Source organism: Pseudonaja textilis, chromosome 2, assembly GCF_049901715.1.
Source record: "Pseudonaja textilis isolate UNSWEBS1 chromosome 2, rPseTex1.2, whole genome shotgun sequence".
Lineage (NCBI taxonomy): Eukaryota > Metazoa > Chordata > Lepidosauria > Squamata > Elapidae > Pseudonaja > Pseudonaja textilis.
In genome coordinates, this window is record NC_141991.1 from 12614130 (window position 1) to 12639216 (window position 25087).

General features: G+C 43.0%; 1 protein-coding gene across 1 annotated transcript in view; it reads left to right on the forward strand.

Annotated features, from left to right (window-relative positions):
* The window catches only part of LOC113451496 (vomeronasal type-2 receptor 26-like), a 34664-nt gene extending 10083 nt beyond the window's left edge, over window positions 1-24581 (forward strand). Inside the window, exons 3-6 of the mRNA XM_087927671.1 lie at window positions 1761-1887; window positions 3556-4424; window positions 13589-13665; window positions 24299-24581. Coding sequence (XP_087783797.1) covers window positions 1761-1887; window positions 3556-4424; window positions 13589-13665; window positions 24299-24581 — 1356 coding nt within the window. The remainder of the gene's footprint in view (window positions 1-1760; window positions 1888-3555; window positions 4425-13588; window positions 13666-24298) is intronic.
* Window positions 24582-25087: the final 506 nt, after the last annotated feature.

Genomic DNA, 25087 nt, shown 5'->3' on the forward strand with positions numbered 1-25087 from the left:
ATAGTTGCAAAGAATTTCTCTGTGTCGCTTACATATTCTTCTGCTGGACTAAATCCAAAGACTTAGATAAAAACTGATTATGAGTAATTTAAAAAAAGGTACACAGAAAGTTCATAGGAAGACACAATTTGCTGTTTTGTTTATGTATTCAATTTTAGACCACCACAATCATTTGACTCTTGAGAGTTCAGAAGTATAAACAATGCCAGCTTAAAATAATAAAATCATAAAAATAATGTTCAGAATTGTCTTCAGACAAAATAAGGAATGGCTAAGATGCTGAGCTTGTTGGTTAGAAAGGTCAGGAGTTTGGTGGTTTGAATCCCTAGCACCGCATCATGGAGTAAGCTCCCTTTACTTATACCAGCTTCTGCCAACCTAACAGTTCGAAAGCATATAAAAATGCAAGTAGAAAAATAGGGACCACCTTTGGTGGAAGGTAACAGCGTTCCGTGCGCCTTTGGCATTTAGTCATGCTGACCACATGACTATGGAGACATCTTCGGACAGTGCTGGCTCTTCGGCTTTCAAATGGAGATGAGCACCGCCCCCTAGAGCTGGAAATGACTAGTACATATGTGCAAGGGGAACCTCTACCTTTACCTTTTAAGAAGCGCCACTATGTAAAAATAATAAATAATAAAAAGGGACTGTAGAGGAACTCTTTTTAGAAAGCTAATAGGCTCAAAGCAACATCTGATTTCCCATATTCTATAGCACAGCTGTCAAACTCGCATTCCATGGGCTGGATACATCACATGCTGGCCACAGCCACATCCAGTTTAGCAAAGGGGAAAAAAGTCACAAATTGTCACATGACACCAGAAGTGGTGTTCAGCAGGTTCTGACCAGTTCTGGAGAACTGGTATCAGAAATTTTGAGTAATTCAGAGAACCAGCAAATACCACCTCTGACTGGAGATTTTACAATATCCTTCCCCTGCAACACCCACCAAGCCATGCCCACAGAACTGGTTAGTAAATTCTTTTGAATTCCACCACTGTGTGACACCACTGTGATGACATGAATTTGATACCCCTGTTCTATAGCATGGGGACAATAACAGAGAAGAACCTCCTCCTAGCCTTGATCTCTTTGAACTCAAACCAAGAGATAACTTCAACCATATGTAATTGTTGCAATTAAATTGGCTTAGTCTTGGTAACAGCAGGGATGGGATTCTACAGGTTTGCACCTATTCACTAGAACCAGTTGTTATCATTCTAAGCAGTTTGGAGAACCGGTTGTTAGAAGAAATTACTGTCCTAATCCTGTAAGGAAGGCAGGAAGGAAACATTCTGGTGTTGCTTACAGAAACTGCCTCTCTGTTAACCCTTATTACATTCTTGGCAGGACTAAACTTTCTGTCTCAGGAACATCTCTGGAGTTTTTTTTCCTCCTTTACTGGTACTTTGCTTGTGTGGAGTGTCCATTCAAAGTTACAATGGCACTGAAAAAGTGACCATTTATGACCATTTTTCACACTTACGACTGTTGCAGCATCCCCACAGTCATGAGAGGCCAGGCGAGGAGATGCGTGCCTCAATGTGAGTGATGTTGAGTTGGCCACACCCAGCCAATAACATGACCACCAAGCCACGCCCACTAGCTAAGCCATGCCCACAGAACCAGTTGTTAAAATATTTGAATCCCACCCCTGGGTAACAGGCTTCAGGTTAAACCAAGATCAACCTGAGGTCTTTCCTTCTTTTTTTCTTTGAGAACTTATATACTTTTATGTTCCTCTTTTTTGTGCACAGACTCTGCCTCCTTCCAGGTGTGTGGAAAGTTGTCAGTCTGGATTTTTCATGGTGCACCAGGAAGGGAAGCCCATTTGCTGCTATGACTGTGTTTTCTGTGCAGAAGGGACTTTCTCCAATCAGGAAGGTGAGTAATTCCAGAGGAAATGGTTGAATGGTCTTATTGAATGGTCTTCAATAAGAACACTAATGCTTCTTTAATAATGTTTGGCCTTGTGTCCAAGGTAAGTGTAGCATTGGTTCATATCAATAGCTTGTGTGAAGATTCCACCTCTGCCATCTATTCTTCTTGAGAAGTTTTTCCAAACATCCCAACATTTTAAGATAAAGTATACAGAGTAGTGGTGGGATTCAATTTCTTTTTACTGCCGGTTCTGTGGGTGTGGCTTGGTGGGCATGGCAGGGGAAGGATACTGTAAAATTCTCATTCCCACCCCACTCCTGGGGGAAGGTTACTGCAAAATCCCATTCCCTCCCCACCCCACTAACCTGCTTTCCAGCTCTGTTTTCCTGTGAAGGGCAACAAAAGAAGACCCAATGATCAGCTGGGACTCAGGAGGCAGATAATAGATGGGGGCAGGGCCAGTCAGAGGTGGTATTTGCCGATTCTCTGAATTACTCAAAATTTCCGCTACGGGTTTTCCAGAACTGGTCAGGACCTTCTGAATACCATGTCTGATATAGAGGAGAAAGATCGATCATGGTTGTTTAACTGAGTCAATAAAACCTTCATTAGCCTATGTTAATAAATCACTACTGTTTACAAGCATAAAAATGAACTTGGTTTTTAATAAAAATGGACACAGTCTCAAACATCATATCTTCCTTTGGCTTTTCTATAACTTTCATGTATGGTTGTCAACCATCCCACTGCGTCAAACAGCAAAACAAAAACAAAAAAACAAAAAAAATCCTCCTGCGGCATTTTTTTCTCCCAGGGTATAACTTTACTGAAAAGCCATATGGGTACAGAATTAGAAAAGCCAGTTCTGACATTTTTGCCCACAAACAGCATAGGAAAACATTTCCTTTTTCCTCTTGGACTTCCCATTATCCATTGTCCATTGATCAGTTGCACTTGTTTTATTTTGGAAGTGGCCTGTCTGCCTTGGATATTTCCAGGTGATGTCAGGTTTGGCTCCGCTCAAAATCCAAGAAAGAGAACCTTAGACTCCATTTGTATAGAGAAAAGAACTTTTACTGAAATTGAAGTAGTAGCAACAAGAGAAATACAAGATCTGAAGCAAAAGGCATGGGAATTACATATAGAAAGTTATCCCATGTCCCCACCCCCAACCATTCAAATGGACATTCAATCTGAGGTGTGTATAATGTCATGTGGGTACATCTTCAGGTTGCATCTCAAACATCTGGTATGCCACGAAGGTTGACTTGGTCTAGAAAGATAATTGACTGCATTTGCACAGTGAGCAAGAAAGCACCCCAACTTTTACAATTCACAAAACGTCAACTTCTACTACCCTTCCTCCCATGAGGCCCAATTATTCCTCCCCCCCAAATTTCTATGGCAGCCAGAAAGAGTCAAGCAGAAGGAATCTTGGAGGCTGACAGGTGATGTCCTTGGGGTTTGAGTCTTTCTCACACTTCCAGGAGGTACACTTGCATTACAGGGTTCCCTTCCAAATCTCCTTGACACGTCAATGCTTTCCTTCCCCCTCCCCTGTTACTGTTGTCTAGTTGTGAGCAGGGTTGCATAATGAGTCAACCACGACACTGGTTTTATCTTGGGAAGCATAGCAAAAGATAATAGACATTTCTATTTTTTTCTCCTCAGATGCAGATCATTGCAGGAAATGTCCAGAAGATCAGCATCCAAATAACTTACGAAATAAATGTTGTCCTAAGGAAATAAATTTTCTGGCCTACAGTGAATGTCTGGGGATCATCTTGGCTTCAATTGCACTCTTCTTCTCTTTAATTACAGCCTTTGTGTTAGCAATCTTTCTGAAGCACACAAAAACTCCCATTGTCAAAGCCAACAACCAGGCCCTTTCGTACATCCTCCTGGTTTCCCTCCTTCTTTGCTTCTTGACCTCTTTCCTGTTTATTGGCCAGCCAACGAGAGCCACTTGCCTTCTCCAACAAACTGCCTTCAACATCATCTTCTCAATTGCTGTCTCTTCTGTCTTGTCCAAAACAATCACAGTTGTACTTGCTTTCCTGGCCACAAAGCTAGGGAACAGCATAAGGAGATGGCTAGGGAAAAGATTGGCCAATACCATAGTACTTTGTTCTTCCAGTGTCCAGGTGGTCATCTGCAGCATCTGGCTGGGAGTGTCCCCCCCATTCCTTGAGTCTGACATGCACTCCCAGACAGAAAAGATTACCCTTCAGTGTAATGAAGGGTCTCGTTCCATGTTTTATGGTGCCCTTGCCTACATGGCTTTCATGGCTGTAATTTCACTCGTGCTGGCTTATCTGGCCAGAAACCTACCTGGGGCTTTCAATGAAGCCAAGCTGATCACTTTCAGTATGCTGGTTTTTTGCAGTGTTTGGGTGTCCTTTGTGCCTGCCTACCTGAGCACCAAAGGGAAGTACATGGTGGCTGTGCAGGTCTTCTCCATCTTGGCATCCAGTGCTGGTCTGTTGATCTGCAACTTTATCTCCAAGTGCTACATTATTTTACTAAGACCACATATGAATGTAAAGGAACAGCTAATTGGAAAAACATAAGTCAACTGACTTCTTTCCTTATTCATTGTTAAAGATCATATTTTCATGTATATTCTCTCTGATCTCTAAAAACATATGCAAGGCATCACACATTTGTAGATTTGATCTTCAAAACTCTTTCTGGTCACACTTTAACTAATCAAGGAGAGAAGCAACTTAGAACTAAGGAGAAATTTCCTGACAGAATAATTAATCAATGGAACAACTTGCCTCCAGAAGTTGTGAATACTCCAAACACTGGAAATTTAAAGAAGAGATTGGACAAACCCTGAAAGGGTATAAGGTTTCCTGCCTAAGGGGGGGTGGACTAGAAGACCTCCAAGGTCCCTCCCAACTCTGTTATTCTATTCTACTTACCCTGGTTATTCCTCCAGCAGGACTGTGGATTCTGTAGTTCACTATCTGTTTGAAACTGAACTACTCTCTGGTTGAAAGCAAAATGATTAGGCCCCTGTTGCATTTACTTATCTGGGCAAATTGTGCTTCACAAATATCTTTTGTTAATTGGGTTCAACAATTAAAAATTACATTACAAATGAGGAATACACCTAGGCTTGAGATAGATAAGCTCAGTGGTGGGATTCAGTGTTTTTTACTTCTGGTTCTGTGGGTGTGGCTTGGTTGGCATGTTGTGGCATGGCTTGGTGGGCATGGCTTGGTTGTTGTGGCAGGGGAAGGATACTGCAAAATCTCCATTCCCTCCCCACTCCTGGGGGAAGGTTACTGCAAAATCCCCATTCCCTCCTCACTCCACTAACCTGCTTTCCAGCTCCATTCTCCTGTGCAGGGCAACCAAAGAAGAGCCAGCCAATCAGCTGGGACTCAGGAGGCAGAGAATAGATGGGGTGGGGCCAGTCAGAGGTGGTATTGCCAGTTCTCCAAACTACTCAAATTTCCACTACCAGTTCTCCAGAACTGGTCAGAACCTGCTGAATATGACCTCTGATTCAGACCCCACCAGGGAAAAGTTTTCCTTATCTCTGTGATGCTTTCTAATGACCATCTAAGACCAGGGGTGTCAAACTCGATTTCATTGAGGGCTGCAGCAGGGCTGTGTTTGACCCTGGGGAAGGGGGGTTCATGGCCAAGGGACATGGCCAGGTCAACATCACTCATTTCTTGGGTGCCTGTAGCTGCCCAAAAGCTCTGCCAGTGAAAACAGACTCCAAACTGGTCAGAACCTATTGAATACCACCTCTGGATATTCTAGAAAAAATTCTCCGCTATGGAGAATGGAGGGAAATTTTAAGTAAATGTCAACATTTTATTTTTTCCTATGTATTATTTGTAGGAGAAAGAATGATAATAATAAGGGCAAAAACTAAGCAAAGTTACAAGTAATCGTTGTTTAGCAACCAAACTGGTGCCAGCAACTTGGTAATTAAAGTAAAACCATGACTGTGCTTTTGATCTTACTTCAACTTTCCATAGTATATACTGCTTAATAAACACTGCAATGAACCTTGATTATTTGTTCAGGATCCTGAATTTGGATTTCACAGAATCTGGTATTAAAAGTGGGATTCATATTTTTTTAGCTGTGACCCAGGATGACAATAAGCCACCCAAGAGGATGAGTGTTGTGGTGACCTTGATCCCTTGTCCCTTTCCCTTGTTAGATAAGAATGCCATTTATGACTGTACACAAGGTGACAGTCTGTTTTTATTTTAGTGAGGAAGTTTTATAGAATGGGTGCAACCCCTTTCTAGTCCCATTCTCAGTTGCTATGGCCCAGCTTTGAGCGCCATTGACAATGACTAAAGATGTCCAAAAAGCAAAGTAATTTGGCTTTGGAGGGGAGAGTGTGATTCTTGACAGTAGTCTTCCAATATCTCAGGGGCTGCCACAAAGAAGAGGGAGTCAAGCTATTCTCCAAAGCACCTGAAGGCAGGACAAGAAGCAATGGGTGGAAACTAATCAAGGAGAGAAGCAACTTAGAACTAAGGAGAAATTTCCTGACAATGAGAACAAATAAACAGTGCAACAACTTGCCTCCAGAAGTTGTGAATGCTCCAACACTGGAAGTTCTTAAGAAGAGATTGAATAACCATTTGCCTGAAGTGGTGTAGGGTTTCCTGCCTAGGCAACTCTTTCAACTCTTCTATTCTATTCCTATTCTATTCCTATTCCTATTCCTGTTTCTTATTCTGTTCTGTTCTGTTCAATTCAATTCAATTCTATTCTTTTTTAAAAAACAGTTTTATTGATTTTCAAAGACAATACACAAACAAACAAAACACAAAATATAAAAACATAAAACATCTTTTCTGAAAGCTGCTTGATCCCGGGTTACAACTCTTCGTAGAGACACAAATTCAAATTCATATTCATTTTATATACCATTCATATCTTATTACCATTTTCAATTTTCTATATAGCTTCTCACCTCTTTTAACTTTCTTAGTTTTATTTTATTTATCTCATCTCAGTTCAAATCATAATACTTATTATTCTTTGTCTGTTCTGTTTCCAGCTATCCATTTATCTTTTCTCTTTAAACAAAACTTCTCCTGTACACTGATTGGAGTATGATGCCTTTAACTCTTTCCCCTAAATTTATAATACTTAATATAATACATAACTTGCATTGGGATTCTGTTTAGTACATTCTAAAATTACACAATGTATTTTATTAAAAATATTAAAAATTTATTTATTAATTTATTTAAAAAAAATTATAGGTATATGATGTAATTAAACAACTATCAGTGCCAATACAAATCTAATCATTAATATTAATATTCATTTATATCTTAAACATTTTACACGTTACTTTTCATTTAAATATCATACTTCTATGGGAACACTTATACTTTCCATAGTTATTTCCCCCCACATCACATATTTTAAATCATTATATCATTAAAATGTTCCCATTTCTCCTACTTCAATACTCTCATTTATTTCATTGCCTTCTTTTTCTTCACAAAAATTTCACTAAATTACACTAAATATTTTATCCCATTTTTGATTACATGTTGTTTCCAATTTTCTAACATTTCTGAATACAAATATAAGAACACAATCTTATGTACCTTTGCAGAATCCCTTTTTCAATTAAGTTTACCCATTGTCTCTAAATGAATTTTGTTTCTTTACATCTTGCTCCCCACCATTGAGGCTTCTCATCCCTTCCCTTCTCCCTTGCTTATTCTTCTCCTTGCCCTTTTTACCCCCTTGTCTCTCCACCTCCCTTTTCTTCTTCTGCTTTCCCCCTTTCTGTTGTTTTCTAACACTGTGTCCACTTTTCACCTTATTTTTCTCTTTTTTGGTTGTTTTTTCAAATCTTAAAGTCCCCTTTTTCTTTTCCTCTTTCTCCTTTCCTTCCCCAAATAGAGTCACTTGTTCGTCAAAGATAGCTTCTTCTTTATCCCAGTCATCCTGTTGCACAGTCAGTTTTTCATAAGTGCAAACCGCTATTTCTAAAAATTGAAAAAGAGTGCCAAGAGAATCTTTCCTTTCTTGTTCTTCTTTTTTGTATTTTTGGTATTCAATTTTCAATTCATCCACAAGTGATGCCATTGTAGAGAGAAAAAGTTTTTCCAAAACAACCACCCAAGTGCTTTTAATCAAAGATAGTTCCCAAAAAGTTCCAAAATCTTTCTTCCCTTTCTCTTTCTGGGGTTACTGTTTAGTCACAAAGTTCCAGTTAAAATGTATCTTTTAGAAGTCTTGTTAATATTTAATAGCTCTTTAAAATTCTAGGCAATCCCCTCCTTACTTTCAAATTCTGCTCCAATTTTTTTTCCTCTCACTTCCCTTCCCACTTAAAGCAAAAAAGATTTTTTTTTAAAAAAATGTTCAGAAATCCTTATCCCTTTAGCATTTAATTACCTCCAATGCGGGTTTTCCGATTTCTCTTGCAGTTCAATTCGCAGTCACGTTAGGAAGGAGAGTGAAAAGAAAGAAAAACATTCCATTTAAACTTCCATTCGCTGCTTGAAAATCTCTGGAAATGATGTATCTTTGGCAAATTTTAAGTTCCAGGGTACTTTTGCTGTTGCTTTATCCCGGTCAGCAAAAAACACTTTCACTTCTTCACAGCTCCTCCTGCACTTTCTTTTTCTGGCTGAGCGCTTCTATGTGGCGGCCATTTCTGACCACCACTCAGCTGCCTTCGGAAAAGGGGGTTTAGCCAGCTAGGGAAGAGAGGTGTGATATCTCTCGACCCTGCCAGGTCCCCCCTATCTTCGCCACCTTCTACGGAGGTGGCTAGCCCTGAAGCTGGGTGGCTCAGGGCACTCGGGCAGCGAGCACAGGCAGAAACCATGCACAGTCACAGATTCCTGCCTGCCCCGAAGCGCTGCAGACCCAGAACACCTATTCTATTCTATTCTATTCTATTCTATTCTATTCTATTCTATTCTATTCTATTCTATTCCATTCCATTCCATTCCATTTCATTCCATTCCATTCTATTCCATTCCATATATTCTATTCTATTCCATTCCATATATTCTATTCTATTCTATTCTATTCTATTCTATTCTATTCTATTCTATTCTATTCTATTCTATTCTATTCTATTCTTTCAAATAGAAACTAATCCCAAAATTCTGCTCAAACTCCCTCTCCTCTTGTCCCAAAGGTGCTTTTTCAGGAGGCAACTGGACCACTCTCTCTTTTTCTTTTGAAGACATTTCACTTTTTATCCAAGAAGCTTCATCAGCTCTGAGTGGATGGTGGGGAAGGGAAGGATTTATATTCCTTGCAGACTGCTGGTCATTTGCATCCTTTTAGAGAATCATTGAGGCCACTTGGAGGTTTGTCTGCATCCTCAAAGTCACCTGAGTAGTGCTCTTGGTTCCTGTAGTCTGCATTTTTCCCCCTCTGGAAACCAATGTCAATGTTCCAAGTAACACATTCAGAACAAGAAGAACTCTGAGGCAGGCATCTTTCTCAAAGAACAATTTATTGGAACATATCGTATTGGCACGGACCTGGTGAAGCTTGCCTCTAAAAGTAGAGAAAAGTAAAGTCCTACACTTAGGCAAGAAAAACCAAAAATACACATACAGAATGGGTGAAACCAAGCTCAATAGCAGTAACTGTGAGAGGGATCTTGGAGTCTTAGTGGACAATCAGCTAAATATGAGCCAACAGTATGCAGCAGCAGCCAAAAAAGCTAAAGTAATCCTAAATTGCATTAACAGAGGGATACAATCAAGATCAAGTGAGGTACTAATGCCACTCTATAAAGCCTTAATAAGACCACACCTAGAGTACTGCATCCAGTTTTGGTCACCACACTATAAAAAAGATGTTGAGACTCTAGAAAAAGTACAGAGAAGAGCAACCAGGATGATTAGGGGATTGGAGACTAAAACATATGAAGAATGGTTACAGGAACTGGGCATGGCCAGTCTAGTGAAGAGAAGAACCAGGGGAGACATGATAGCAGTCTTCTAATATTTGAGGGGCTGCCCCAGAGAGGAGGAGGAAGGGGTCAAGCTATTTTCTAAAGTGCCTTTAGGCCACACAAGGAATAATGGATGGAAACTGAACAAGGAGAGATTTAACCTAGAAATAAGGAGAAACTTTCTGACAGTGAGAACAATCAACCGGTGGAACAGAAGTTGCCCTCGGAAGTTTTGGGGGCACCATCACTTGAAACTTTCAAGAAGAGATTGGACTGCCATTTGTCAGAAATGGTGCAGGGTCTCCCACTTGGGTGGGGTGTTGGACTAGATGACCTATAAGATCCCTTCCAACTCTGATTTTCTGTTATCTGTCCCACCAAATTTCACCTAATTAAAAGTAAAAGTAAAAGTTTTCCCACTTACCCAGAGTCACTTGCCACATGCCCAACAAGCATAAAGTCCACTTGCTAGATAATCTTCGTCACCTCACACCTGCACAGATGACCTTGGTTCCCAGGGGAAAGAATTTTGTTTTGGCTTCAGCACCCGACTATCTCTACTACCTCCCGCCCAGCTTTCCCACCAGCTCCAAGCTGTGTCAACCAAACCTGAGAGCTCAGACAATTTCAGCTGTGACCCCTGCATAACCCCATGGGAGTCTGATAGCAGGCATAAATATCCCTCACTCGGAACTCCATGTGGTCAACTGCCTAGAACCATGTGCTTGGTGGTTCTGCTTCACCATTAAACCATCTTTCCAATCAGCCTCCATGTTTCCAATGTCTTTCTCCCAGCTTGGAAGTGAAGCAGAGGGATATTTCTCCCAAAAACCATGGGTTAGGGATGTGCTTAGCTGTGGATGGGGGTCACAAAGCATTATCATCCATGTGTGTGTGTGTGTGTGTGTGTGTGTGAATTGCAAGATAACAGACAGTGATATGATGCAAGTACACCCCCTTTGAATATGCATCAATATATACTTTCAAAAGGGATGGGGTTATTATCACAGTACTCTCTCTGCTATCTTGACCCTTTGGCAGACACCCCTGACATACCGTATTTTTTGGAGTATAAGATGCTCTGAAATATAAGACACACCTAGCATTAAGGGAAGAAAACAAAAAAAAAATTGCCTCTACCTCTGCCTCCCAGCAATTTTCCTCCTTGCAGCAAACAGCAAAATGCCTGTTTCAGTTTCAGCACAGCCTGATTAGCACAAGCAGCTGATTGCCAGTTGGATCAGCCTCCTGACAATCAGCTGTTTCAGGCTGCAGGAATTGCCATAGCCTATTGCTGCCTACATGCACCACATTTTTGCCATCCGCATCCTGCTTCAGCCTCCGCATGCCCCATTTTTGGCCCATTCTGGGCAGTGGGGATCGGAATGAGCAGAAAATGGGGCTTACTGGGTCAGAAAACAGGGTGCGTGGAGGACAAAAATGGCCTGTGTAGGCCAAAAATAAGGCATGAGGAGGCAGCAATAGACAATGACAATCCTTGCAGTCTGGAACAGCTGATCATTGGGAGGCCAATCCACCCAACAATCAGCTGCTTGTTCTAATCAGGCTGTGCTGAAGCTGAAAAAAGCTGTTTGCTGTTTGCTGCAAGGAGGCAAATTTCTGGGAGGCAAAGGCCAAAGGGTGGGAGCTGGCTGGTGGGTGGGGCTTTAGCAACATTTGGTGTATAAGATGCACAGTCATTTCCACCCACTTTTACAGGTGGAAGAAGTGTGTCTTATACTCTGAAAAATATGATAAAACGTAATAGCTAAAATTCTGGTTGGCTAAATTTTGGTTCAATTATGGGAGCCCATAAAAGTACCCATATTTAAACAATCAAGGATATGATTCAAGGTACCAGTGAATGCACTGAGTGGTCATTCAAGAAACACTGTATCAAAAAAGTTTCCCACTATGTTCAGGGAATATGTTTTATTAGGAATACAGAGAATGGCAGCCTACAAAACTTTGGATCTGGCAAGCTTCCAAGAAAGCAGAAAAGAAGTGATGCTTTTGGAAGCTAAATTACTAGGTTCCTCCATGGCAACACAACCTGTGGGACATCTGAGATATTAAAATAATCATTTGATAGCTCTTTATGATGCAGCTAAACTTTTTATTGTTCTTGTGACTCTCTGCCTTACAAAAAAGGCAGACAAACTCAATTGTCACTTTGACGACCTGTTGCTAGCCTATTAAACCTTTTAGGGAATTGGCATAAACATGTTTTTCTCCAGCTCTGCACCTGCATTAGCAGCTAGGTTGAATTCAGTGCATTACAGACTTCATCTCTTCTCCTTATAATTACCAAATTACAGTCATTTGCTTTGCTAGTTTCCAAAAGCCAAGCTGGTTTTCAGTTCTGACCCAGGAGGATTGTAACTGAAGCCCATAAACATTAGGAAGCTGTAGAAAATATTTTGAATGTAGTTTGAAGAAGTTAGTGCAAAGTTATTACCAAAGTGTCTTCTGAGCTGCTGAGGCCCCAAGCTGGGACTTAGAGCAACTGGGGAGCTGAGAGCAGAGTGAAACTCTGCTAACTTCTCAAACTTTACCTACAGGTGTAACTTCACGTGGAACACAGAGTCGATGAGATGAAGCTGATTCATGTTACACATTTCCAGAGTCTTATTTTTGCATCAATGATAAGCCCTGTGCAGTTTTGGCTGAACTTGAAGGCTAATCCCTGACAGTCCTCTTTATGGTTCATCACAGAAAGTGGTCACACAGTCAAGATCTACCTGGATGATTGATGTACAGGTTGTCCTCAATGTACAACAGTTCATTTAGTGACTCTTCAAAGTTGCAATGACCCTGAAAAAAAAAGTGAATTATCACCATGTTTCACACATCACCATTTTTCACACATGTGAAAAATGGTGATAGCATTCCCATGGCCATGTGATCAAAATTCAGATGCTTGACCACTAGTTCATATTTATGACTCTTGCAGGGTCCGGGGTGTGTGTCATGTGATCCCCTTTTGTGACCTTCTGACAAGCAGAGTCAATGGGGAATCCAGATTCACTTAACAAGCATGTTACTAACTTAACAAATGCAATAATTCACTTTACAACTGTGGCAAGAGTCATAACATGGGGCAAACTCACTTAACAAATGTTTTGCTTAGCAACATAAATTTTGGGCTCAACTGTGGTCGTAACTTGAGGACTACCTGTAGTCCTGTTGGAATATAAGTTAGAATGTATTTTGTACTGCAACAACTACAGAATTAGTCAACCAATAGATGGCAGTGTTTAATGCACATCTATGGTTATAATCTATGGTTTTTTTATATTCTGACAAGAATTTCCTGAGACAGTTGAAAAACCATTAAGCAGCAAGGCACATGGTGACTGTACACTTTACATTTTATTTGGTCTGTATGACCATGTAACCATCTTCTGCTACCAATCTGTATGGTTATTTAATTACCCTCTGCTATAATTTATAAATGACTTAGATGAGGAAATAGAAGGGGAACTTACCAAATTTGCAGATGATGCTAAATTGGCAGGAATAGCTAACACCCAAGAACCGTGATAGTGAACCTATGGCACACGTGCCAGAGATGACACACTGAGCCCTCTCTGCAGGGACATGAGCCATCACCCCAGCTCAGCTCTGCCAAGCTTGTGCACATGCCTCCTGCTTGCCAGCTGGTCTTTGGATCTCTGCCACACATATGGGGGGGCAGGTGCACATGGGGATCTGTGAGCATGCACAGGGGTGGGGCACATGTGCAGGGTGTGTGTGTGCCCAGGGTGGGGTGAGTGCCTAGGGGCAAGGCACATGCCCAGAGAGCATGCACAGGGAGTGGGGGGCATGAACAGGGACAGGAAGCATGCATGGTGGGGCAGGGCACATGCACCATGTGATGAGGTGCATGCGCAGGGAATGCACATACATTGCATTTTGGGGGGTTGCACATATGCACACTTTGGACACTCAGTGCCAAAAAGGTTAGCCATCACTGCCCTAGAAGATAGGTTCAAGATCCAGATGGATCTTGGCAGACTAGAACACTGGGCCATATCTAACAAAATGAAATTCAATGTCAAGAAAAGTAAAGACCTGCACTTAGGCAAGAAAAACCAAAAGTACACATATAGACTGGGAGAAACCAGGCTCAATAGCAGTAACTGTGAGAGGGAACTTTGAGTCTTAGTGGACAACCAGCTAAATAGGAGCCAGCAGAGACAGAGACAGATTTTTTTTCTTGTTTTTCTCCTCTAAAGCTAATTTACATCTTATAGTCCAAAAAATACAGTAGTCTGCTGATAGTTGACATAGCATCTTAGATATTGCTCCATTAGTTCATTCTTCTGCACCATTGGTACTTGGATGAAAAGCTGAGCTAAGGCCTTGGGAAGTCCCAATTGATTTGATGGATTCCCTTCATAATTTAGCTGTGAATTGGACCTCTCAATCCAATATGATTCTCTTCAGTACTCCATGCAACTGATAGAACAGCTTGGGCAGCTTCTGGGCTGAGGGTAGTCCTGAGCAGGGAATAAAATGAGCTTGTTTTGCAAATATATCCATCACTGTCAAAATTGCCATGTTTCCATTGCTGGCTGGGAACTCTACGATAAAGTCCATTACGATCTTCTCCCAGGGTCGGGTTTGGTCAGCTACTGTTTGCAGCAGCCTGGGAAGATTCCAGGTCTGGTCTTCATCACTGCAAATAGTGCAATTCCTGACAAAACTCTCGATGTCCTTCCTCATCTTTGGCCACCAGAATTGCCTGTTTACTAAATGCAAGGTCTTTAGGAATCCAGCCTGGAATCATGGCTCCTCTGGAGTATGAAGACCCTCAGGGTGCTTGGCACATACAATTTAGTCCCTTTCTATGCCAGTCTATCTTTGCTAGTTAAAATTTGCTGGTGGTCCCTGAACCAGGGGTCTATTCACGGCTCACTCCTTAGCCATTGGGCCAGCTCATCAAGTTGGCCAGGCCCTGCCTGCTGCCATCTGGTCTGTTATCTCATGAGTGCCTGAGTGGCTGGCTGGGAGGGTAGAATAATGGCATGGACCACCTCCTCCCTGCTACTCTTGTATTGGGGCAAGTGAGAGAGGGCATTAGAGAAAAAGTCTTCCCCCTCGGATGTATTTAAGGGTGAAATTGACTCTATTGAATGCAGCTGCTTGGGGGAAAGCTTATAGGAAGTTCTGAGAGCTCTAAGTTCTTGTGGTCAGTCCACACCTCAAAAGGCACATGACTCCCTCCAGGTGGTGCCACCAGGTCAGCAGTACCCATCAGATAGCTAATGCTTCCTTCTCCCAGATTGCCCACCATTGCTCCGTGTCCGTGAGCTTATAAAAAGTATAAGTGCAAGGCTGTAACTCCTTTGTATCATTACTTTGAAGTAAGACTGCCCCCACTGCTACCTTGCTTGCATCGGCCTGGATCATGAATGGGCAGTCCAGGTTATGGCATTTCAATATGGGGTCCTCAGCAAACAGTCTCTTTAACTTTTCAAAAGCTCATTGTTAGGGTTCTGGCAATTGCCCTAATTAAATCATGAGTTTCAAGCCAAGCTTCGAAAGATTTATTAGGAGCAACATGTCAGCATTAATCTAAATGAAGCCAACTCTGGCATATGTAATTTACAGTCACCTGTGACTCTGTTTCCCTCCCCCCCCAGGTATATAATAAATCAGGTTCTCCAATAAAGCACATTCCCAGGCTGGGTGTCATCAATCACGTTCTCCAATGAAGGATTTTCGCAGGCAGAAGATCCAGTAGCCTACCTAAAATCTTTGTAGATAAGGGTGGAATGTACTGCTTGTTTTAAAATGCCATAATGCTCCTTCAGGTTTCCTCCCACCCGGTTATGGCAACTCAAAAACAGGCATAGGAATGTTTTACGAATTGACATGGGAATTATAATTTATAGTACGGGAGTCATAGTTTGAACTCAGAAAACTCAAACCTAACCCTTTGTGTATCTGTTTGCATTGGAGAGGAGGAGAGAAGGAGTTATGAGTGCAGTGTGTCAGCCTTGGAAGCCATATTTTACTTGGAAGCTTCAAGGCTGCCACATTTAGTGCCTGGGAGTTTGGGGAGGGGGATTTTCTAGTGAGTAGAACATTAGACTCAACATCATTCTTTTATGGCAACTTAAAACAGGTATAGGAATGTTTTATGAGTTGATATTCATTGGCATTCCATTGTCCATTGCAAAGGCTGTCTGGGTCAGGGCTTCTCTACTCCCCTCTGGTTTTTAGTAAGTGTCAAAGTCTTAAGTAATACACCCATCTCAAACAGAACTCTGAGGCAAGTTGGTTCCCCAAAGAACAATTTTATTAGGAGATATCATCTTGGCAAAAACTGGTGGAAAGTTAAAAGAATAGGATTCCCCACCCCACCCCACCCCGTGTGTCTTTTAGGTCACATGGACCCATCAAGTCAGCCACAGATTCCCACTCAGCTCTGACAGATATCTGTTGGCATGGCATTGGTTGGTAGATTTTTTGACTAGCAGCTAAGGCACCACATTCCTAAGCTCCCCCATTCCTCCCCTGTGAATGGCAACCAAGAAATGAAGAAGGTGTTCTGACCAAGGTTTATTGAGACACTAACAAACACACATTAGTTCCAAAATGCTTTTTTCTTTATTTTAATGGCTGTGAATTACAGTCACTCACAGCCCGTAATGAATCTCAAACCGTTTGTAAATAGTCTCATGGAAGTCTGCCAAAGTCCTTCAGGATAAGTCTCATAAGCATGCACCTTTATCTTCCTTGAAATGCTGCCAATGGCTCAATTTCCAATTAGTTATACAAGGCCAAATGGAGCACAAATTCAACATAGAGCTTCAGGTTTCAAACCAACCAGTACGAACAAAGTTGCTTCCTGCAAAGGTTCCTGTCCCTTTGCTCCTCCTTTATGTCCTATGGGAGGGCCAATCACCTCCAAGCCTTACTCCTAAGTCACCTCTTTTGTCTTAACTGTTTTTCCTTCTGGAAGCTCTGCTCACATGCGCACTAGTAACAGGCTCCCCCTGTTCCTCTGCCTCATTGCTGTCAGATTCTGGAGGGTCTAGAGTCAGCATATAACTCCCAGATGGCCCTGGCCCCATCTCTGTATTGGACACAGAAGCATCGTCCACATCCTCCCCAGACTCCCAGACTGGCCCATGTTCCTCCCCACTGTCCGATGCTGCTGCCAGCTCTGCAACAGAAGGAATAAACATGAGAAAGAATGACTTCAGCTGAAGTCGTTTTACAGGTTGATACCTGGGTTCTCTAAAAGTATTTTATTGATTAGTATTAGGGTGCCAAATTTTCTAATGTCCATCACTGCCCCATTTTCAAAGCTTGGACCACATACGTGAGTTCTCCATTTGAGCATCAGTCTGTAAACTTGTTAAAAGCCATGGAGGCTCTGTTGCAGGCTGATTCTGCTGACTGCTGATGGCCAATAGTTCGAGTCTTGATGGTTCAAGTTGACTCAGCCTTCCATTCTACTGAAGTTGGTAAAATGAGGATCCAGATTGTTGGGGGCAATATGCTGACTCTGTAAACTGCTTAGATAGCGGAGGTGGTATTCGGACAGTTCTGACAGGTTCTGGAGAACTAGTAGCAGAAATTGTGAGTAGTTCAGAGAACCAGTAAAAACCACCTCTGGTTGTTCCTGCCCCCATCTATTCACTGCCTCCCAAGTCCCAGCTAATCTGACTCCCAGATGATCAGCTGGGTCTTCTTTTGTTGCCCTGCACAGGATAATGGAGCTGAAAAGCAGGTTAGTGGGGTGGGGATGAATGGGGATTTTACAGTATCCTTCCCCTGCCACACCCACCAAGCCACACCACACCCACCAAGCCACACTATGGTCACCAAACCATGCCCACAGAATCGGTAGTAAAAAAAGTTGAATACCACCACTGTTAGAGAGTGCTATAAAGCACTGTGAACTGATACATAAGTCTAAGTGCTATTTCTATTAAGAAATTCAGATAGTTTTCTTCCTTCCAATTATCCAAATCTTACTGACTTATTTGCTAACTTTGTGTGAGGTTCCTAGTGAGCTTTTTGCAACTTTTTCTGAAGATGAAAGCATGTAAGAGCCTGGCACAGTGGTTAGAGTGCAGTACTGCAAACTACTGCTGACAGCCAGCTGCCTGCAATTTGGCAGATCGAATCCCACCAGGCTCAAGGTTGACTTAACCTTCCATCCTTCTGAGGTGGGTAAAATGAGGACCCAGATTGCTGGGGACAATATGCTGACTCTGTAAACCGCTTAGAGAGGGCTGTACAGCAGTATAAAGCGGTATATAAATCTAAGTGCTATTGCTATATCAGAACATGCTTTAGTGTCAAATCAGACTCAAAAGCACAATTGGGTGGAGCCTAGGTCAGAAATGCTGAGTGCATTGATAGCTCTGAAGATTGAAAGAAAATTTGAGGGAGGGATTTCAGGACAAGCAGGGACTGTGTTTCTGTCCCTTGGTCCTGGAAGAGGTAATCGATAACAGATAATCAGATTTGGAAGGGACCTTGTAGGTCATCTAGTCCAACCTCCAGCTCAAACGGAAGACCCTACACTATTTCTGACAGATGGGAGTCCAATCTCTTTTTGAAGGTCTCAAGTGATGGCGTTCCCACAACTTCTGTTCCATTAGTTGATTGTTCTCACTGTCAGAAAGTTTGTCCTTATTTCCAGGTTACATCTCTCCTTGTTCAGTTTCCATCCAATATTCCTTGTGTGGCCTACAGGCACTTTAGAAAATAGCTTGACTCCTTCCTCCCTGTGGCAGCCCCTAAAATATTGGAAGACTGCTGTCATGTCTCCCCTGGTCCTTCTCTTCACAAGACTAGCCAGTTCCTGTAACCATTCTTCATATGCCTTAGTCCCCTAATCATCCTGGTTGCTCTTCTCAACCTATTCTCCAAAGCACCTGAAGGCAGGACAAGAAGCAATGGATGGAAAATAATCAAGGAGAAGCAGACATTGTCAAACACGGATACAGGGATGTTTGCACGTATCTAATGACCTTGTTTTAGCCAACTGAAAAATGTTTCAATATCACGAAACACTGACTGTTGTTACTTTTCTTCCCAGGATACGCTAGCCCAGTATGATAAGCATATTTGCAAGCTTGCAAACTATCACATACTTTGTTCTTTGTTCTTTGTTTATGATCTTCTTCCATATAAGGTAAAACTCTGCTACCCCCTGTGTGCTCCCCCACCCGCTTGAAAGAGGATAATAAATGAGGTTTGTACGGAGCACCCGAGGCTCCTTCTCCAGCTTCCCCTCCTTCTCCTCCTCCCCCTCCTCCTGCTGCGGCTGCTGCTGCCTGGGTCAATCCATCTGCCTCGGGTGTGAAGTGCTGCCTCCTATGAAAACAATCGGATGTCTGGTGTCTGTTATTGGTATTCACCCTTGCGAGGGTCCCTCTAAACTTCTTCCCTGCGGGGAATTCCATAGGCAGCGAAAGAACGCAGACGGAACAACGGACCAGTCGCTCGCTGCGACAACTGGGGGCTCGTCCGGGATCTGTCTGCCTTCGCTGTCTCAAAGGTGTGATCTCTGTCTAGAGGTGCATCTCCTTCACTCCCGTTCTTACGCACCTGGCAAAGGCATCGCGCAATCGTAAGTAATGGGCTCCTCACTTTCCAAAGTTTCGTCAAGTCATAGGGACGAACTTTATACTATAGTGAAGAAGGCTAATTCATTTCAAAAACTTAATGGCACCACTGTATATCCTCTTTCAAAAAAATCATTGACTAACTTATTGACATATATAGAGGAACATTGTCCATCTTATCCTGAGAAGGGAACACTCCGACACTCTTCATGGCAGAAATTGGGGAAGTATCTACACGATATCCCCCGAGCCCCACCTGAAATATTAACATCTTGGCGGGCTGTCATGGCAGCATTAAACACACTCTATCCTCCAAAAGAGAATGCTGCACCTCTTACCTCTAAAACCCCCCCTCTCTCTTCTTCTTCCTCAACTAATCCTGCTAAATCTGGAGATCCTCTTGTGGCACAGGTGGAAACTCCCTCTCTTCCACCACCTTACATCAATCCTGCAGAATCTTCTAATCCTCCCCCTTCTGCCCCCACTCCTTCTTCCTCTCCACTAACTCCTCGAGGAGGCCTTATTAGCAATCTCCTTTCCTCCCCTCTACCGTTGGATGATTCTGAAACTCTTTCTGCTTTCCCTCTTGCCCTCCCCCCAGGAGGTGGCGGCAACCCTGTACATACTAACATTGAATTTAAGGTCTTGAAAAACATAAAAGATGCTGTAACTAATTATGGTCTGCATTCACCTTACACTAGAGGCATACTTGATTCCTTAGTTTCTGGTAATACTGTCATGTTGCTCTATGATTGGAAAATGTTGTTTTCTATGCTTATGACCCCAGCACAATATGTTGTGTGGCAGTCTGAGTATGAAAAATGTGTTGATGTAGAAATACGGCGAGGTTTGCCGGCAGCAGTCACGGAAGGCCATCTTAAAGGGACAGGACAATTTGCCACTTTAGTTCAACAACAGACTTGTCCCCACCGTGCTTTTGCCATCATTCATATGTGTGCAATGAATGCTTTAAAACGGGTGGATGATACAGACTCACAATCCACCCAAACCTTTTTAAAAGTAATGCAGAATCCTGATGAATCCTATGCCTCTTTCATTAGTTGCTTGCAAACTGCATTAGATCGTCAGATTGACAACGCTACTGCTAAACAGGAATTACTCATGAAATTGGCCTTTTCTAATGCTAATCATGACTGTCAAAAGATTTTGCAACCTGTTGCTAACAAGCCAGGAGTCACTTTGGCTGAGTTTCTCCAGCTTTGTAGAATTGTTGGCACAACCTCTCATAAAATGGATGCGCTCGCAGCGGCTATTTCTTCTTCTTTACCTACCCCCGCTTCCTCTCCCGACGCTTTCGCTTTAACTCGTAATGGTAACTGTTTCAACTGTGGCAAGCCTGGACATTTTAAAAATCAGTGTCGGATGCCGGGAGGAGGAGGGGCACCCCGCGGCCAAGCTAGGGGCCCTCCGCCTCCTGATTCTAAAAAACCAAAAACTATCTGTCCTCGCTGTCGTAAAGGCTTTCACTGGGCTTCGCAGTGTCGTAGTAACCCCCCCTCTGCTCAGCCTTCGGGAAACTAACTATGGGGCCCTCAGCTAGCCCCGCTACCAAGGCTGACCTCCCCACTACCACTTTCCCGGTAGTGTTATCTGAAGACCTTGTGTATGATGACCCTGGTGCTGTTGTAACGCTTCCTTTAACTGCAACTCTTTTAACACCCTTGCCTCCCTCATTGCCTATTCTGCTCATTCCCAATTCCACTCTCACTATAGAAGGTATTGTTGCTGCTCCTTATCTATATGACTCCTCTGCTCTCAATAATCTAGCTCTTGCTGCAATAGGGGATCGCTGTTTTTCCTTAAAAAAGGGGACTGTGGTCGCTACGCTTATCTTAATGCCACCTACTGATCCGCCTTCCCTATTTGCATTACAGCAACCTGTGCACGCTTCTAAACCTACCCTGTCTGTTACCTTGAATGGTTACACTTTTGATGGCCTGATTGACACCGGTGCTGATGTTTCTGTCATCTGCTCTGCTGAGTGGCCACCTACTTGGTCTCTTACCGAGGCTGCCTCAGTGCAAGGCATAGGCGGAGCTCAAGCCGCTAAGGTCAGCTCTAATTGGCTCTCTGCTTCTACTCCACATTCAACTATAACAGCATATCTTAAGCCTTATGTTCTTCCCCTGCACTGCAATCTATGGGGACGTGATTTGCTTTCTCAGTTTCATGCCTATATCCAGCTACCCTAACACCTCTGTGTAAAGTCTTTGCTTTCTTTCAATATGTCTATTGCACCACTAACTCTCACATTGAAAACATCTATTCCTGTGTGGGTGGATCAATGGCCTCTCACCAAAGAAAAATTGGAGGCTTTACATCTCCTTGTCCATCAACAGTTAATAGAGGGACATATTGAACCATCCACCAGTCCTTATAACACCCCAGTCTTTGTAATTAAAAAGAAATCTGGCAAATATCATCTTATCAGTGATCTTAGAGCCTTAAATAGGATTATTCAACCTATGGGGCCACTGCAGTGTGGTTTGCCTAATCCTTTTAACCACATTAGCAAAAGCAGGGTTACACATAGCACCTGAAAAAATCCAGTCTCATTACCCAATGCAGTATTTAGGTCACAAGGTATTAGCCTCCACGGCTTCTCCATCTATTCCCTCACTTACACTTCCTCAACCAACCACCTTGGTTCAGCTGCAACAATGCCTAGGAGTCATCAATTGGGCTAGACCTTATCTTGCATTGACCACACATATGCTGTCACCACTGTTTCAGGCACTAGTAGGACTGAAGCATCCAGCAGACAAAATTTATCTTTCAGAACAACACTTACACGCTTTGCACCAGGTAAATACAGCTTTAGCCACTAGATGGGTGGACCGTGCCCTCACTGATAGACCACCCTCCCTTGCCATTCTCTCTACCCAACAGCTATTAACTGCTATAGTGATTCAAATTTCGGATGAAAAACGCCTCCACATTTTGGAATGGTTACACCTACCACACACTCCCAAGACATCTATAACCACTAGAGCAGCTCAGATGGCTTCCCTAATAGAGAAGGGGCGAAAACGAACCAAAGCCTTGATGGGAATGGATGTTTTTACACTATATATCCCTTTTAAGATTGCTCAATGGGAACCTCTCCTGCAAACCTCCATGGTATTGCAGGATGCATTGGAAGATTGGTGTGGTCAAGTGTCATGCCATCTTCCCCCTGATACTCGGCTACAAGTTTTGCGAACAGTGCCTTTTGTTCTGAAGTCACCTTTTGTTCAACAGCCCTTGAAAGAAGCCCTTACTGTGTTCACTGATGGCTCTAAGACTATTGGAGCCTGTGTGTGGTACATAGATGCTCAATGGAATAAACGCTTAACTGCCCCGCAGAAATCAGCACAACAGGCTGAATTGGCTGCTTTCTCATTAGCCTTGTCTCTTTTTCCACAGCAACCTTTAAATATCATATCTGATAGTATGTATGTCACTCAAATGGCTGTTTGCATGTTTGATGCCTATATCTCCCCTGTTACCCCTCCCTCTCTCATGACACTTTTTTTACAGCTCCAAGCGCTACTGAAGGAAAGAAGTAAGCCCTTATTTGTGGCTCACATTAGAAGTCATCAACACTTGCCTGGATTTTTATCAGAAGGCAATCATATGGCCGATGAGGCCTGCAAAATCATGACATCCTCCCCTTTTCCTCAACCACTTTCGGCTGGGGAGAGTCATGACTATTTCCATCAAAATAAGAAGGCCCTGGTACAGCAATTCGGGATTACATACCAGGAAGCCACAGCAATAATCCAACAATGTCCCACATGTAGTCTCCAGGCTAGAGGTATCCCTGAGGGTGTTAATCCCAGGGGTATCCAAGCTTGTGACACATGGCAGATGGACGTTACTCACTACCCTCCCTTTGCTCCCTGGAAATACATTCATGTGTCCGTAGACACTTATTCAGGGTTTATTATGGCAACATTGCAAAGAGGAGAGGCAACTAAAAATGTTATTAATCACTGTATTCGAACATTCGTAACGTTGGGATGTCCAAAAATTCTCAAAACAGATAATGGTCCTGCTTATGTCAGCTCTCCCTTTGCTGAGTTTTGTCATAAGTGGGCCATCACTCATAAATTCGGTATACCATTCAATAGCCAGGGTCAGGCTATTGTGGAAAGGGCAAACCAAACTCTGAAAAATGCCCTTGATCGGCAAACGGGAAAAAAGGGCTTAGGCCCCCCGAACCTCCCGGCGTTACAAAACATCTTGAACATTACACTCTATGCTCTTAACTTTCTTAACCTCACTGGCTCTCCCTCTTCTACGGCTGCTTCTCGCCATTTTACCAAGCCAGTGCCCCCCTCCTCTCGCCCTCTTGTCTATTTCAGGCAACTTCCAGATCCTGCGTGGAAAGGCCCTGCACAGCTCATCACGTGGGGAAAAGGATACGCTGCAGTACAACTTCCTGACAAAGTGCTTTGGGTTCCTGCTCGTTGTGTCCGCCCTTACCATGGGCCACCCAATGGCCAAGACTCCTCTATCTCTCACCCTCTTGCTGACAATGATATTTCCAGTCTTTTCACTCTTTAATGCATCTCCAGGGGTTATCCTAGCCCCCCTTCACAGCACAGTAACCTTTACTTATGAAGACAATTCTCTTCCTGCCTGCAATTATGCCTTTCAGCATAATGGCCGCCCTCTTCTGCCTGCTTCAGAAATCACTCTCTCATATTATTATTTCCCTTGCTTCATTTCTCTGACTATACAGGTAACTTCGAAAACAATTGGCTCCTATTCTTGTTTAGGCTTTTCTTTTAATCATACTTACCTCAATCATACTGTTCTCTTATTGTCTACCCCCTCTTCTGCTTTTCCTCCCCTATCCCCACCGTTTCTATCCTGGCTACAGCTGCTTGACTCCAACGTCTCTCCTCTTTCGGAACGTCTGGAGAGACACCTTCACTGCTGCATTCCACCCTGCGACTCCGCTGCCTGCCTTTGGAGATCTACTCTTCCATCTTATTGGCCAGGCCGTTATAAGCCACCCTCGGACCGCAGACATTGCCTCATCCTCGATGGCACTTCTCACAAAACAACCACACTCATCCGGACGCATCGCCTCAGATACCCTGCAGTTCCGGGTCTCAGCTCCATTTCCAACGCCATGGAATGTGTCCAACGCTCTCCAGTAAAAAAGACGGGAACTATTTGGAGGTGGTTTCGAAATGACACTCTGTTGACAAATGACACCCAATATTCCATCACTTCTCATTTTCGTGCTACAACTCTGGCCCTTCACCATGTGCAATTGGCTGACTATGGACAGTACCAGTGTGAAATTACAAAAATGGTCAATGGATTTGCCACTTCCTCCCGATTGACTCTCACTTTGTATCAACAGCACGTTCCACACACCGCCCATCGTGTCCGTCGATCTCCTCGAGCAGTCTCCACGAATGCACATCAGCCACATACCTATACCTGGACTATCCTGGACTTTCAAGGACGAGTTCTTAATAGCACCACCAACTACACTCGGTGGCCATGGTTTCCCCCATTATCCATGGACTTTGCTGAAATGGGTACTGGGGTCGAGAAATTTGCTGACAAAAAACTGCAAGCTGATAAATGGGACAAACAAGGCTCTTGCACTCCAAATCCTGCTCATAACTTTCCTTTGTACTTTTGTCCTGCTCAC